The sequence below is a fragment of the Balearica regulorum genome, chromosome 22 (assembly GCF_011004875.1).
Source record: "Balearica regulorum gibbericeps isolate bBalReg1 chromosome 22, bBalReg1.pri, whole genome shotgun sequence".
In the NCBI taxonomy this organism is placed as follows: Eukaryota; Metazoa; Chordata; class Aves; order Gruiformes; family Gruidae; genus Balearica; species Balearica regulorum.
The window spans coordinates 7950444-7966674 of record NC_046205.1 but is presented as its reverse complement, the minus strand read 5'-3'; the positions used below and the strand labels follow the sequence as shown (position 1 = coordinate 7966674).

Below are 16231 nucleotides of genomic sequence, written 5' to 3'. Positions count from 1 at the left end.
AAAAACAGTCCCTCCCCCTTGTTTTCCTTTTAAGCTGAAAGTTGCTGTTTACTCATTTGCTTTACAAAGTGTGCCTTGTTGTGGCTTCAGAAGAAATGAAAGTTTGAAGTGGTTAGAGAAGAAAGGCTTTGGGGCTGGTGCGTTCCAGGCAGGGTGGAGGGGCAGGGGCTCTCCAGCCTGGCTTGTTTGTATTTGTTCTTGTCTACTCACAAGATCGCTAAACACACATTTAACAAGTGGTGAAACTGTCTACCAGCCTGATCTCTCCCAGGGTTCATGAGAAGAGGCCTGGCACATTAGCCTTGCTGGGGGAAGGGGAGGGGGGGAACACGCCTTTTGAAGGGTTGGTGTTTTGGGGCTGAGGGAGGGAAGGGCTCCTGGTGCAGGCCGAGTTGCAAACAAAGGCATTGTGTTCCCCGGAGCCCTGGGGACTGTCCCTGGGGGAAGGCCAGGGCCTGGCTTCACCGGCCATCGGTTTTTCCATCCCAGCTCCTCTTGTTGCTGTAGCCAGGTGCAGCCTTACAGCCATCCGTCTCCTTCCAGCACCCGGAGGCAGGATGGGGCTGACACTTCCAGGGTGGGCTCAGCCTGCCCCTGACAGCCAGGGAGCCCACCATCGCATGTAGGGCTGCAACGTTCATGCAGGCCACCCCGTACCGCAGCAGCCCACCTTGTTGGCATCGCCATCTCCAGGTCCCAAACACGAGTCAGGAGCAGACCTGTGTCCACCGACAGTAAGTTTCTGGGCCCTCTCTGTGTAGCCACAGGGGAGCCCTGACCACGGTTTGGGCTCCTGGACGAGCCAGTAACCCCGGCTGTCAGCAGGGCTGGTGCAATATTAATTATCACTCATCACTGCTCCTCTGTAAAGTGAATGCCCAGTGCATTAGCATCATTATGGGTGGGGAAACTGAGGCATATCAAGGGCAGTCAGGACTAAAATGCTGGCGTCGGCTGACACTAACCGTCGGGATGCACTGCTGACTCTGGAGCAGGAAGGCAATCCTGTTCCTGGCTGTCCTCCAGCCCCGCTGACCTGGGGATGCAGTGACAGAGCTGCCTTATGCCTGGCATTCAGAGCTGCGGGTCCCAGCCTTGCCCTGGATGGGGGCTCAGGGGGACAAGCACCATTTTACAGGGCAGAAGCTCTTGCAGAGAGCACAGCACCTCCAAGGTGTCCCGGCAGGTGCAGCCTTGTGGTGCCCCATCCCACGGGGTTTGCACAGCTACCCAAGCTGAGCCGCATTCCTGGCCACGGCGGCAGGGCTGGGCGCAGACCCGCCGCGGGGCAATAGGCGTGAGGACACAGTGGTGCCAGGGCGGCAAGGGTAGCACCGAGTTTCAGTCGGGCCCCGAGCAGATACAGGATCTGCCCTGTCCCTGCCTGGGGAAGGGTGAGGCCAAGGGTTTGTGGGAAAATGTTGTTTTTCCCTCCCCTGGACTGCCCCTAGCAGTCGGCTGGGGCGGCTCTGAATTGCGTGGGCCGGGGAAGTGGGGGGGGTTAACAATTGTAGTGCCTCTGGCTTGGAGCAGAGCCACGGCAAACAATCCTCTCCTGGCCGCGCTCCAGATCTGACAAAACACGGAGGTGATATCGTATTTGTACCTACACGCTTTCATCCCAAATCACCTCCCGAAAGCCCTGCGTGATTCTCCCGTCTGTGATGAATCCCTCTGCTTAGCCACAGAACAAGACAGCCCATCCACAGCACTGCAGCCAGGAATTCCGTCCAGCATCCCTGCGAGGCCTCTGCTTTTGAAATTACAGCTGTGGATCTGGCAGCCAGTGGTGGGACCTGAGGTTAGGAGGTGATGTTGACTGAAGACGTGCGGACAGGGCATTCCAGGCATGCACGGGGTTAAATCAGAGGTGTCAGTTCATGGGGAGGTAACAGATGTCCTGCTCTTCACTGCCTCTGGCTTTCCAGAAGCATTGCCCTCCCTCCCACATTCCAGCTGCTGCAGCTTTTCACAGCTGGCTGCTCTCCGGGGACATTTCCCAGAGCTGAGCAGGAGGGAGAGGAGGGAGCAGCCGTGGTCCCAGCATGGGAGGGGGGTCGGTGGCTGGGCTGACCATCACACACACACACCCCCCCCAGGGAACCTTGGGCTGGAGCCCTTCACCCCCCAGGAGCGGGCTGGCACAGGCAAACCTGGGCAATCCCAGGTCCCTGGCAGGGATCCACCCTCAGCCCTGGCCTGGAGAGTTTTTCCTCCTGCAGAGAAGGGACATCAATCTTTGCAGCTCACTTATTCCTTGGCCTCCAAAGCAGGGTAGCCAATTAGTGCTGGGTGTGATGGATGGCTTAGCCCCATCCTCGTGACACCCGTCCTCTGGAAACAGCTCTCACCATGCAGAGGCACAACTAGCCATAGCGGGGGACGGCTCTCGCCAGCCTCTGGAGTCCCAGAGGGTCTCACAGGGGTCCCAGGGACAGGGACAGGCACTGCAGCAGTGCTTGCTGAGCTCCCAGAGACCATGCAGGAGGGGAAACAGCCCTGAACGCTGGGCCAGGGTTGATAATTCAGGACTTGGGGAGAGATTTCCTCTAGTAATTCCCTGGCTTGGCTGTGGCAAAGCCTGTAGCTCTCTGGGAAAGAGCGGACCGGCTCTGGGTCGGTCACCCACTGTTTGTGGCTCTGCGCTTGGGGCCAGGCTTTGCCACCGCAGGAAAGCATACTGTGGGAATAGCTTGCACGGATGCTCGGTGAGAGGCAAGCAGGCAGCAGAAACCCCATTTCTGCACTTAGACCCCATCTCCCCTTCCCCAGCATCACCCCTTGCCCGCTCTCTCCTGTGAGACTTGGGTGATGCTTACTGAAACCCGGCTTCCCTCGCATGCAGCTAAGCCCATTTAATCCTTCCCTGTTGTCTCCACTGAACCAACCTGTGAGGGGTCTCAGCACCCGTCTCTGCTTCAGCTGCTGCTCCACCACCACACAGCTAATCCTGGGGTGGTTCAGATGGCCCTCGCGATCCCCCGGGACTTGCCGGGGGCGATTATAAACGACTCTTCAGGAGCACAGGCTGGAAAACGGATCCGATTACAGGAGAAGTGGGTTTTGGGGGGGCCCCCACTCTGTTCATAATGAAGTGTAATCCTAGAAAAACATGTTGCCAATTACACTTCAATTGAACCCAGATAATGATGCTTAGACAAGGCCCAGAAAAGACGGAGTCTGGACAGTGAATTCCTTTCTAATGGAGAAGAAAAGTGTTCCTCCGTGGCAGGTCTGGGCTCCGCTTGGTTCAGGCTCATTGTGATATGAGCAAGAGCCTGAAATAACCAATCTCTGGATCCCATTTAAATCGTTTTATCAGTGGAAAGAGTATTAATCTCTCAAAACCACATGTTTATGGGAAGTTTAGTTTGGAGATGTACGTATTTTTAACTGAAATCACTTTGGAAAGGGAGGAGTGGGTCTCAGAATTGCTAAAATAACACATTTCTAATTCTTCTAGTTCAAAGTAACTTTTCATTTTGAAATGTAAGCTAATAACAGCTCAGTTTCTTGACCAGTTTTATAGTGAAAATTAAAACAAAACAACAAAATTACAGAAACAAAGTGCTATAACTTAAAGCAAATGTTTTATTCTCATTTTTCTGGGGGGGTTTACAAACACTTCTGAGACATCAGCTTTCCACTCCAATGCAGGATGTCTCGTTCGGGTCTCTGTTGTTTTAGTTTGGGAGTGAGGACGGTGTGGTTCAGTCTCAGAAAACGGTCATGGGGGCCGTGTGCGCAGGGCTGGGCAGGTGTGGGCAAAGGGCAGGCGGTGGCTGGGACGCATAGCTGGCGTTTGGCTTTTACGGGAGCTGCTTGCGAGGTGCTGGGGGATTGCAGCCGTCCTGGGGTTGGCGGGTGCAGCGCGGGTGAGCTGGCAGAGATGGCTGAGGCAGATAGGGAGCACCCGGCCATGCGGCTGGGCGCCTCCTCACATGGGAGACGGGTGGTGCGGTGGCTTGGCTGGCTTGAGCAGCAATGGGCTGTTATCGCCGCCACGGTCTTTGCAAAAAGGCTTTGGGAAACCCACGTGTTGCCAGATCTCAGGGCTGATATATATTTTTTTTTCCCCAAATAAAAGGCATTATTTTTGTACTGTGAACCTCCACTTCAGCGCTCTCCCTCCTCCTCTTTCTCTCTCCCACACGCACACGTTTTTGCTGCCTTAGGGGATTTTAGCAGCGCAGGGCTCTGAAAAACAGACTCCTACCTCCTTCCCACAAGCTCAGGGAAAGCAAGATGCTCCCTAGATGCTGGGCTGCGGGTCAAAGTTTCCAGCATTATGGAATGAGACAAGAAAACAGCAATTCATCCTAGTGTCATAAAATCTAAAGTTGGGCTTTGGTCAGTTTGTTTTACAGGGTAGGTCTCAAATTCCCTGGCAGTGCCATGAGCTGGCACTTGAAGATGCTCCAAGGCTGTGGGAGCGCTGCAGGAGGCCGAGCTCCTGGCGGGACCACTGCAGCATGGTACCAGGGTGCCGGACCCATCCTGATGCCTCCAAGCGTGGTGCCACCGCTGCCATCCCGGCCCTCGGCCGTGGCCACTGATTAATCCCAGGCGAGGGCCCTTTGAGCGGCGTCCTCAAACAGCACCGCGCTTCAAATAAGCTGGTTTCCATCTGAATCATAAGTCTCCAAAAGTGCCTGCGCCGCGCAGAGCCGGGCAGACATGTGTGTGCGTGTGGGGCTGGATGTTGATTTTTCCCTGAAACAACTCAAGGCTTTATCAGTCCCATCTCTTTCCCACGGTTTTCTGTTGCCAGTGAGGTCACTGGTCCCTTTAAACTGGGGCTGAGGCCAATGTGCAGCGGGTGGAAGGGGGGCCGTGGGGAGAAGGGGGGCCGTGGGCTGAAGCGGGGGACATGAGACGGTTCACACAGACTGTTCCTTTTACAGGAAGACTTGGGATTTCGACCAGCGAGCGGGAGGAGGAGGCGGCGGGGGGGGGGGGGGGGGGGCCTGGGAACCTGGGAGCGCCGGCGCGGCCGCGTAATCCGTCACTCCCGGGAGATGTCTCATTAACCCATTAACCAGGGAGGTTGGGGACGTGCTGGGAGGAGAGCGAGGGAGAAGCCGGGGGTGTGAAAGGCAGAGTGCGGCAGGGGAGGAGCCGTGCGAGGCAGGCACGCACTGGGGCCAGCTCCTCCGCGCAGCCCGGGGAGGGACGGCACTTCCCCGAGGACGGCGGGGAAGAACTGCGGTGACCTCCGGGGACACGCGTGGGGTAGCAGCGTCGAGCCCACCCGCCTCTCCCCCAGCGCCCCGCGGCCGCCCGGCGCCGCCGAGGATGAAGCGGCTGTGCGAGGAGAGCTCGTCCGACACGGAGTCGGACGGCACCATCGACGTGGGCCGGGAGGAGGAGTACAGGTGAGGACACGCTGCCCGCGGCAGCTCCCGCCACGGGGGACGGGTCCTTCCCACGGCGGCCAGGGCGATGGGACGCAGTTTTGGGTTTTGGGGTCGCTGCTGCGGGGCAGCTCGGCATCCTGCGGGGAGCCCAGGCGGGAGCGGGGTCCCCGGCACCGGGCACGGCGCTCGCAGCAGCTCCCTGCGAGGTTCTCGGGTCGGCGCTTTGCCGGGGCATGGCACGGGAGAGCTGCCGGGTCCCGGCTCCGCCGCGCACTCACCGGGACTCGCCTGGCACCCCGGTTTAGCCCCTTCGGGCTGGGCCGGTCCTGGGCCGGGCCGGGAGCAAGCTGGATCGCTCCAGCGTGCAAGTGTGGGCTGATGCTGGCGTTAGGACTGACCCCGCAAGGAAACCCAAGTCGTATTACAGGGATTATAGCTGTGTTACGAGCTGATCGCATTCAAGAAAATGCCTCATTAAAGCCAGAGCAATTACCGCCTTCTGCCCGGTGGGGAAAAGGGCAGCTCTGATCTTCGTTAGCGGGAGTCCGGTTGCTCCCCGAGATGGGGCAGTGGCCCCCCCCTCCAGTAAAGGCACCCGTCTGCTGCCTGGGTGCCGCTGCAAGTCCCAGCGATCCAAGGTCTCCCAGGGAATGTGGAAGAAATGAGGAGGTTTTTGCATGAGAAACGCTTCTGCTCTGCTGAGGCATTTGTAATGCACCAGCTGGGGCTTTGATCTTTATTACCGAGGGAGCCCGTGCAGTCTGGCCGGCGAAGGGTGCCCCGTTTTAAGCTGCGCTTTGAGTCTCGCAGTTCACAGGCTCCATCCCATCACTGCTCAGCTGCAGTTTCGGCTCCGGGGCTTTGCTTGGTGAACTAGTGAGGACAGGACCTCTGTGTGAATCCCCAGCAATGTCCTCCGGCTTTGTACCACGTTCCCCTGGGCTGCAGCTCTGCTGGCAAAGGGCATCCCCAGCTGCCGCCCGCAGCCCGGGTTCCCATGCTGTGTCAGCCGTTCGCGGGCGTGCTTGGGCTCCGAACACGCAGACAGTGCTGGGGATGAAGTAAGGGCTCTGTTATTTGTTCTCATCCAGAAATCAGCAGCTTTTGAACTTTTTTTTTTCCCCCAGTAGCCAAGTGTCCCTCTCCCTCTGTGTTCAGCAAGGCCCCAGATGAATTCATTCCCTTTTGCTGCTTGGTATCCTGAGTGGAGAAGTTGTCCTGCCCAGTGCCGAGCTCAGGTTCGGCAGAATTGGGCATGTCTGACACGTAATGTCCTGCACAAATTCACTGGCCCCTTATGCAGTTTCCAATATTTCCATCAATATTTAACCCACCTTCCTGCTGCAGACGAAATATATCCCACCTCTTTACCTCCGTGCAGCACACTGAGCCTACAGTACCCCGATGGATGAAATAGAGGAATTGTTGTAATATTTTATTTCAGTGAACAGTAACAATGAATTTCTGATCTCTCTCTGGTGCTGCTAATATGTTTGTCTTCTCAAGCTAGTCATAGAACTGGGTAGCACTGAGATCTGGTGGTATTTGTGTACATTTGTGGTGTTGCTCATGTCACGCAAACACATGGCCAAAAGAACTGTTCCTGCCCTGACGAGTTTATACCCTGAGTAATGCAGTCCCGCATGGGATGCTGGTGGATCGGGCAAAATGAAACACTTCCAGGTGGGGAGCGAGGACAGACTAGGGCAGAGGGAGGCAGTCGGGCGGTCTGGCCGGGGTTCCCAGCCCATTATCCATCGGTCTCGTGGTTTGGGCAAACCAGTTCCCCTGTAGAGCAGGGATGAGTCACTCCGGGTGTGAGGCTTGGTTCAGTGCGTGCAGCAAGTTTAGACTCTGGGGTCACTGCAGAAGTGCAAAATATTGCTTGGTTTGGAGGTGGTTTTTTCTTTTTGTTTTGAGTAAACAGCCAAAGTTATGCTGTAAATTATAAAATCGAGAAATGCAGAAATTTTAATCATCAGAGAATATAGTTATGGTATCTTTTATGTGGTTCAAATCTGTCAAACATATTTTTAAAATATATTTTCCAGTAAGCTAGGTCTTTATATCCACATCTGGAACCGTAGCTCACAGAGAGCAACGCTTTCGGACAGCTCTGCAAAGAGAGTTTCAAAATTCACTGCTACAGACTCCTTGAGTATGTACTCTGCATTCCTGCACTGCCAGGCGAATTCAGTACCTACCCCTTGCACGTAAAACACCCCAGCGTCCGCGCAGAGCCCGTTTTCACATCATACGTGCTCATCATACGTGCATTTATGTATACTGGCAGCGCATGTTCGTACTTGTGAAGCCAGCCAGCACCTATGCCCAGAGAAAGCCCACCCAGCAGACATTCAAATAGGGTACCTGTATGGAGATGAGTGGAGCAGTCAGTAGAAGAATGTGTTATTTTGTCTGATTGTGTAAAACCACTTCTGAAAGCACCTCGCTTGGGCCTAACAAAATGCCTTTTTAATGGGCTGAGTTTGGGCTAGTTTTTGGCTTGCTGTGCAGACAGCACTGTCTCTGCAGAAACATCCTTAATAGACTGCTATTAAAATGCTTCATCAAACTGAAAAATATTTTGATTTGACGGGGTGAACCCAAATGCCCCTTTCCAGATTTGTATGCCTTACGCGGTCTCCAGGTCCCTCCAGAGCTCTGTGCTGGCTGGGGTTGCAGACTGCCGTCTCGCCTGCGTGTTAACATCCCTGTGCCGAGTTTCGTAAGGCACAGACAGAGCCCCGAGCCAGTCCCGCTTTCCAGAGGCAGAATCCTGCTCAGTGGAGGTAGAAGGTGGCCCAGCCGGCCTCCCCCCGAGCAGAGGGGTTTTCCTCCAAGGAGTTTCCCTACGTCTGGTTATCCATCCTTATGGAGACTTCACCTTCATGGGGACCTAAGGACTGAACTTTGCCTCCCCGTGCATGTCTAGTGCTGACCTTTGGTGTCTTTAGCCTCACTCGTGCCCACCAGGCACAGGATGGTTTGTGGGAGCCTTCTCTTTAGCCTGTCCCCCTCCGTGTCCCTTGTCCCTTGAGCCAGAGCTGGTCCCTGGGGCTGTCAGCCTGCAGACAAGGTCCCTGCTCCATCACCTCCTGCTGAGAGTTTCCCCTTTCCAGGTCCTGGCCCCCTCTCTGTCTGGTTCAGGGGCATCCATGCATTCAGAATATCATGGCCCACCCCAAAAACTGTGGTTTTTGAAGCGACTTTCCAGGAAGCCCTCAGAAACCACATCAACGCTGCCGTTAGCCTCACCCTGAGGAGCGACCAGCCCTTTGCTGCCGCCCTGGGTGGGAGCTCAGATACGTGTTCATGCTATCGCAGCTCTGAGATGCAAAGCCCTGCAGACAGGGCAGGCTCAGACACGAGAGTCAGGAGGTTCGCACATGGAGGAAAAAAAGGGCCATGACTCCAGAGCTCGAATCGCTGCTTTTCCAGCCCGTGGCGATGCCAGCACGGGCTGAGATCGAAGGAGATGTGTGCCTGGTAGTGGATGGGCAGTTTGGTGCAGAAATCTGTCCCAGGCTGGTGGGAGACTCTTGGAGGGGAGAGAATGGGATTTGAGGCTCTGCTTGGCTCCCTGTCCCCAATTCCTGAGCTCTGTGTTGTGGGTAAAAATGAGATGGGAACCACAGAAGACATTATTCAGGGGAGGGAAACTGCAGATGGCAAACGTGTGTAAAGCATATGTGCAACAGAGGTTTCATTCCAGCTAGCGCAAGAAACAATTCCCTCTTTTTCCTTTCCAGCCACGTTTCCAGGTCTGTGTCTCCCACTACGACATCTCAGATACAAGCCAGGAAGAAGCGGAGAGGGGTGAGCCTCATTTGTGTTGACCAGGGTGGTTGTGCTGTGTCTCCCCGGGGGGTGAGGCTGGTCGCAGCCATGTACCAGGGCTCCCCATGCAGTTGGCATGTCCTTACTGTGGGGACACAGAAAAAAATCGACTTTACGCCATTCCCTGCTCCATCTCCTTCCTGCAGAACTCCCCCCACAGCCAATTGAAGATTTTTTGCAGAGGTTTGGCCTCAAATCTGGCAGAAAGGGGTGGGGACAGGGGTGGAGGAGAGCGATTTCACCTGTGCTTATCGCACCAGTCAGTTAATGTTTCTTTGCTCAGCTTTTGCACCCAAAACATTTACTTCTATGGCCCTGTTCAAAGCGCCTCTCTCAGCCTGCCATAGCTGTTAATGAGGGCTTTAAACCCGTGAGCAGTGGCCATAAATGACTCTGGTTTCTTCTCTCCGCTTGGAAATCTCCTGCAGATCATTGAGAAGCGGCGCCGTGACCGTATCAACAGCAGCCTCTCTGAACTGCGGCGCCTGGTGCCCACCGCCTTCGAGAAGCAGGTGTGTGTGTGTCCACGATTTCCACCCATCCTCCGGTGCGGGCTACGTTTCAGCAGTATAAGGGTAGGGCCCTCAGAATGAGAAAGTCTGGAGCATTGCTGTGTCTTTCTTATCATCATCACTTCAGGGAGTAAGTAGGTGGTGAAACTGGGTGGTAAAACAATATTAACAAATATTCAGGAGCCCCAGGGAGAATAAATTCAATCCAAAGAGTATTTTTTAGATATGAAGATGCACAGAAATGGGGATTTTCAATTTGCGTCAGGGGAATCTTGGGAAGGAGCTCCATTTTCTACTCACTTGATGTGAAAACCAGAGCCAATGTCCTGGATGGATGCCCTGCTCCAATCTGAGCACTCCTGGGCTTCAGGAAGGTTTTGGGGAGGAGGTCACAGGGAAAAACACAGCTCCTGAGAGGCACAAAACCCTAGACCATAAAATGATGAATTGCTCTTTTTTTTCTGCTCCCAACACACAGGGGTCTTCCAAGCTGGAGAAGGCAGAAATTCTACAAATGACAGTAGATCACTTGAAAATGCTTCACGCCACTGGAGGAACAGGTAAGAACTGCTCTTATAAGCATATGGGTGAGGCAAAGGTGAAAACTTGGAAGGAAAATTCCTCATCAGCCTCAGCAGCAATATCTTGGTGTGCCTTGCTGACACCAGCCAGCACCAAAATGAAGGCTGCCCTGCCTGCTTCTCAAGGGAAATATTTTTTGAGGAAGGGCAGATGGATGTTTCCTGCCCTCTTGTTTTTCTTATGTCTAACATATGGGTCAGCATCCCAGGCGTACATTTGGAAGACTGAGGTATGTGGGATAGCAAGTCCCAAAGACCCACAGGACAGCACCACTGCTGTTGTCACACACCCCACTAAAAGCCAGAGGCGCATTTAGTCCTGCTCAGAAATGGAGCCTGCTTCCACAAAAATATTAAACCCTTTACCTCCTCCCTGGGATACATTTCCTGCAGAGGCTAAATTCTGCATGGGGACTCTGCAAATAAACAAGGCTTTTTTCCTTTTCTGTTCTTTTTTTTTTTTTTCCCCGTGTGTCTCTTGGTTGTTATAAGAAGAGAGAGGGAGCCCTGTGCAAAATTCAACAAAGGTCTTATTTGTACTGAGACCTCAGTACAGACCCTCTGTCCTGTTCCAGTTAACAGGATGGAGATCACAGCTCCAGTAAAGAAGCCTCTGGCTTGCTTACCACCCATTTTTGGCTTGCTGGGGACATTGCTGGCATCCAGGCTTTGGTTCAGAGCTGTAACTTGGTCTGGAACATTTGTTTAGATATTCAGTTTGACTGCACTGCAACAAAGGGCTGTATTGTCACGAGAGACCCTGTCAAGCAAAGTGGTCCAGTGCTTCGCTGTGCAGTGACATTCTCTGCTTTATTGCTTATCGTCTCATGAAGCTGCAAGTAGGGAGCAGAAGCCTAAAAATCAACCATTGGTTGTATTTTATCTCGTTGATTTTTATGACTTTGAGCTTTCTCAGCTCAGCGGTTTTGGTTCTGCCACTGTCTTGTATGTCCTTCAGCTGGACATACGTTTAAATGAAGTAAAAAGATTGGGACGCAGGCAGAGGAAAATGGTGCTAAGCTGTGCATCGAGGAGATGCAGTATCCCCCTGTTCTGCAAGACCGGGGATGGTCCATTTGCAAAGAGGAACCCAGTGCCCATCCAGCCCACAGTCATGTCTCTAGCAGCGATAACTGATAGAGTCCAATAGGAGAAATTTCTTCCTTCCTGAGCACAGTTAATGAAACCTCTTACTCATCTCACATGCTGGAGTAAGAGGCTTCATGACCCTGGCAGTTTTATCCCGATGAGATAACCACAGATGCTATTCTCACGCACACAAACGTCCAGTCCTTTCGGACACCCACTTGGCTATCTGCTTCAGTAATATCACATGGCAGCAAAGTGCCTCAAGTGAAATACACAGTGCATTAGAGAGGGTAGTGAAATCAAAGCACATTCCTGAGCTCTGCATGGACTTACTGACACCCATGTCCTCTCTCTACAGGCTTCTTAGATGCTCGAGCTCTGGCCGTGGATTACAGGAGTATTGGCTTCCGCGAATGTCTCACTGAAGTTGTCAGGTACCTGGGCATCCTTGAGGGCCAAAACACCACTGACCCCATCCGGCTGCGACTCCTCTCCCACCTGAATAATTACGTGGCAGAAATGGAGCCTTCGCCTGTGGCCACTTCCCTCCTGCCCATCCAGACCTGGCCATGGTCCTTCCTCCACAGTGCTGCTGGCCCCATGCAGATTCCCAGGAGGGAGGCTGCTCCTGCTCCGGTTGTTTTGACTGCATCTTCTCTGGCTTACCCAAGCCCCACTGTGAGGCCAGCCCCGCTTCGCCGTGTCCCCAGCGACATGCTGCCCTCCCGCCGAAGCTTCCTGGCCAGCAGGATGGCCTCTTCCAGCCGGAGGGCCCGAGGGACGGGCTCATCTGCAGCCGTGGCAGCCGTGCCCAGGATGCCGTCACCAGCGGGCGTGTTGAGAGAGGGTTCGTCCAAGAGCAGCCAAATCGCGACGTTCCTTTTCTCACCAGCCTCCGTCGGTGTCCCTGTTCCACCGGCTTACACGGTGCCTCCCGCCTTGGGTGCTACCGCGCAGGGACCCGGGATCAGGGTTGGGACATCCAGGATCTGCCGCTCCTGGGCAACTGAAATCGGGGCTTTCTGACCCTCCCCTCCCCTTTGGAGACAGGAATTCTTCAGCACTCATTGCCCACAGGCCTAAGAACAAACTCAGCTGAAAAGGCATCTTTCCTGCTTTGCAGAAGCCAAGGATCCATAAAGAAAATTCTCTTTACTCTTCCCTCCCTCCCTCACACCGCCTTCCTTGCCTCACCATCACACGTCCTCTCCCTTGTGATGCCTGCAGACGTAAATCACATCCAATTCGATGCACTTGTCTGCACGCGGCTGCACTCCAGATCCTTCCAGCTACAAGGGAGGGGGCACACGCAGATCCCAACACTGTTCCTCCTCCAGCAAACCCCTCTGCAGAGCTCAGTGTTGCTCTCCTTTGGAAAACAGCCAGCCTTGAAATACTGTCTTATTTCCTTGGGGACTCAGAGCTGCCAGGCAGAGACTTGCTCATGCTGATTCCCTGCGATGCGTCCCCCAGCTGCAGCACCTAATTTTGGTGTGGTGGGACGGACACAGCTCACCCCCCTCCCCAGCACTGCTGGCACCCCGCAAGGCAGGCTCCCCCAGCTCCCTTAGCAAATTGCCTGCCTGCTAATCCCCACACTTTCCTCACTGCATTACCAGCTTTTCCCACTTATGTGCCCTTAAGGTGGAGTGAGGCAACAGCTTAACAGAGCTCGTTCCCACAGCCGAGCTGAAATACCACCGTGTCTGCAGGGCCTGTGCCGGGTCCCTGCACAAACCGTGCAGGCACAGCCGGCCAGGCCGCCTGAGCAGAGGGAGGCTTCTGCAGCCCTCGCTCTGCACAGAGGTGTGAAGAGGCGAGACAGAGGATTTCAGAGGGATGTCTGTCATGGAGAGGAGGGCTCTCACAGCCAAAGTGAGAAGAAAAGGCCTTTCCCTCTGCCGGTCTCCCCGCTGGAGCCGTCTCTCCTCTGTCCCCTGCTGAACAGCCGTGACTGCAAAGGAGGTGGAATGGGTCCGACCAGCCTGCATTTGAAGTGCCTCCCTCGTTCTCCCTCAGCCCTGCATCCCTCACCCGCTCTTCCCACAATGTCTCTGTTTTCTTTCTTCAGCACCATGTTTTGGTCTCGCATTGCTCATCCCTCTCCTTGGGCTGGGACCAAAACCCACCGAGGTTTCACCACAGACCTTTGCAAGCTCTGGGTCTGCATTTGTCCTGATTCCCGAGAGCTTCTTCTGCCTTGGCCTGCATGCCCCTAGATAACCGACGCAGCAGATATGCCTCTGCTCCTCCAGCTGTCCTCTCCTCTCTTCTTTGGGCAGAAAAGAACAGAAACCTAAAGCTCTTGAGCCACCCTGCTCCTGTCCATGTCCCTAAGTCCCATGGCGGCCGGGGCAGGGTCTCACAGTGGTCCCCCTCATCTGAACAGCCCCTGCTCCCTGTATCTGTGCCTTGACTTGCTGGGATACACGTGCGGAATAGCCTGCATCCAGCTGTATGCCCATCCCAAGGAGTCTTGCCCACCTCTACAGCACTGTGACACGAAAAGAGAGAAAAGTGTGGAAAGGTCAGCACAAAGAAAGTTAAAAAAGAGGGAGAATATCTCTCTTGAATGGGAGAGGCTCTCCCCACGCCTCAGGTCAAAGGCGCAGCCGGTTAGACTGTGTGGATGAGCTGGTGGTTGCGTTCCTACAGATTGTATCTGCATGTCAATGTATGTATCTGCTATTGTTTTGAAAGTGAGTCCCTCCCAGTTGTTTTGATGAATGTCATCGCACTTAACGCACAGAAATGCCTCCGCTACTTCTCCTCACCTTGTCCTGAAGTGCCAGAATCAGCCAGGAACAACATATTCCCTTTTAATAAAGTCAGAGGAGGTCTTCGTGGACCTTGGTTGTTCCTGCGGCTGGTCAGCACGCTAGAGCTCACAGCAAGTAGCCCGGCCTCACTTTACACTGTGCAGAGCTGTTAGATTCACGAGCTGTGACATCCAGCAAAGGTGTCAAATAAAGTCTTTCAAACCCCTGTCCTGGTTGTGAAATGTTGTGTTGATGTGAATCTATTCTGCTAATCCAGCCTGCTTGGATGACTGCTAGTTTTGCGGCAGGTGAGCTTTTGTTCCTGAAAAGCTTCAAAACAGGTAAGATGTAGCTTGTAAGGTGACATACTGGTTGTTTTATAGCTGCCACTCTTGGTAACTGGTCCCATGACTTTTTAATTTACAAACTACTACGTGAGTCAAAATCAGCTGGGGAGTCAGTAAATGCTTGCCCTGAGATTGGCAATAATCCATGGCTTGAGAACAAATCATTTATTTTAGCTACCAACGTCCAGAAAAATGTCAGGGAACAAACCGGGTCCAGCAGAGCCTTGCAACCAGACTCCGAGGGCTTGCCTCGGTCTCCTGACCCTTTGCAAGCAGGACCAGAATAACCCCTGCTGCTTCTTGCTGTCGGGAAACGCTTTGGACTAAACAAAGAGCCACAGCTGAGAGCTTGTTTCTGTTCTGAGGAAAAGACCAGTAAATGATCCTGCTCGTGAAAGATGCTGGGAGAATTTTCCAGGGAATGGTGGGAATTCAACTTCCTTTCCCATAACTCCTTCTCGCTCCAAAATGCCTTTCAAAACCGCCCATAAATCCCTGCCTTAAGTGCTGTGTTGGGAATTGCTGGAAGGGAGCAACTGCAGCTGTGATGGAGTAACGCAGCATCCGTCTGGAAGCGGAGAGAAACTTCAAGAGCAATAATAGGGCTATTGATGACGGGTCGTCCCGCTGGTGCCTGGGCTGCCCTGACCTGGCTGGAGGCGGCGGTGGGAGCTCGGTGCTCTGGTGTGGCCTTAGCCAGAGAGAGGAACCAAATTACCCTCCGTGGGAGGCAGGCATACAAACCAGCCCCGCGGGCTACAGTGGTAAAACAAAACAGACAGTGAAAAAAACCCCAACACTTCCTGATCTCTGCTGATCAAACAGGAGCCGGACGGGTGGGAGGGCATCAGTTCAGGCCCGTGGGGTTTTCTCCCCACAGCAACATGGTGATTAGAGGAGTAGCCTGGGACTGAGGCTTCATTTTTTCCCCCAGGGTTTTCTTTAGCCTAAATGTCTTTTCTAACACATCCTGGCAACTTTTGATCTACCCTGTAGGGGAAATCCCTGAACTCTTCGCGCACTCTCTTCATCCTTGTTCTTCAGGCAAAAAAAAAACCATAACAAAGAGGCCTATGGGAACGCGTGGGCTGCGTTCAGTGCAGTCCAGCTGGGGTTGTTAAACACCGCTCCAGCTCCGACAGCAGCGAGGCTGGAAAGAACAGGGTCCCAATGAACGAGCCTTAGCCTGCAAACTGGAGGGGACAAGGCCACTTCCAGGCTGCAGGAGATTTGCTGTGCAGCAGGTGCTCTAGCAGTGAGTTCTGCTCTCCCAAATTCCCCCACATGAGAGATGGTGCTTATCTCAGTTCTGCTATCGCCTGCCCTGGGTGAAACGCTCTCTTTCCCTCCTCCGTTTTTCTGTTTGTGGTGCAATCCCGGGATGCCCTCTGCTGGTAAAATCCCAAAGCTATGGAGCAGAAATCCTAAAGCAGGGTCAGCGTTTGGCTGAAAACTTGCCATATGTGTGGAAAAATGAATGATCTTTTATGACAGACCTCAGCGACTGAGACACCACTCAGACACAGGGTAGCAGAGCAGCTCGGGAGGCCTCTGAGTGATGGGTCTCATTCCTGTGTCGTCGATGAGGATGGCGAGATGAAGACATTAAAAGATGTAACCTTTGCTCCAGGCACTGCTGAAGGGCTTGAGAGGGTGAACGCGTGGGATCTTGGGCATCACTAGTCACCAGGAGCAGCTGCACTCACGTGTTGAGGGTACCAAGAGCAGTTTTGGGAGGGTACCCCC

At 53.9% G+C, this 16231-nt stretch overlaps 1 protein-coding gene across 1 annotated transcript; it reads left to right on the top strand.

Moving 5' to 3' along the window:
• The first annotated feature begins 5013 nt into the window (after window positions 1–5013).
• Window positions 5014–14365, top strand: HEYL (hes related family bHLH transcription factor with YRPW motif like). The gene is made up of 5 exons (XM_075773924.1): window positions 5014–5375; window positions 9110–9176; window positions 9626–9709; window positions 10188–10269; window positions 11738–14365. Exons 1-5 carry the CDS (start codon window positions 5296–5298, stop codon window positions 12403–12405), a joined length of 981 nt encoding a protein of 326 aa, XP_075630039.1. The 5' UTR covers window positions 5014–5295; the 3' UTR covers window positions 12406–14365.
• The last annotated feature ends 1866 nt before the right edge of the window (window positions 14366–16231 follow it).

Coding starts and splice junctions, on each gene's coding strand:
- HEYL (XM_075773924.1), top strand. CDS start 5,296: ATGAAGCGGCTGTGCGAGGAGAGCTCGTCCGACACGGAGTCGGACGGC. Junction 5,376..9,109: donor GGCCGGGAGGAGGAGTACAG/GTGAGGACACGC, acceptor TTTCCTTTCCAG/CCACGTTTCCAGGTCTGTGT. Junction 9,710..10,187: donor CCACCGCCTTCGAGAAGCAG/GTGTGTGTGTGT, acceptor CCCAACACACAG/GGGTCTTCCAAGCTGGAGAA.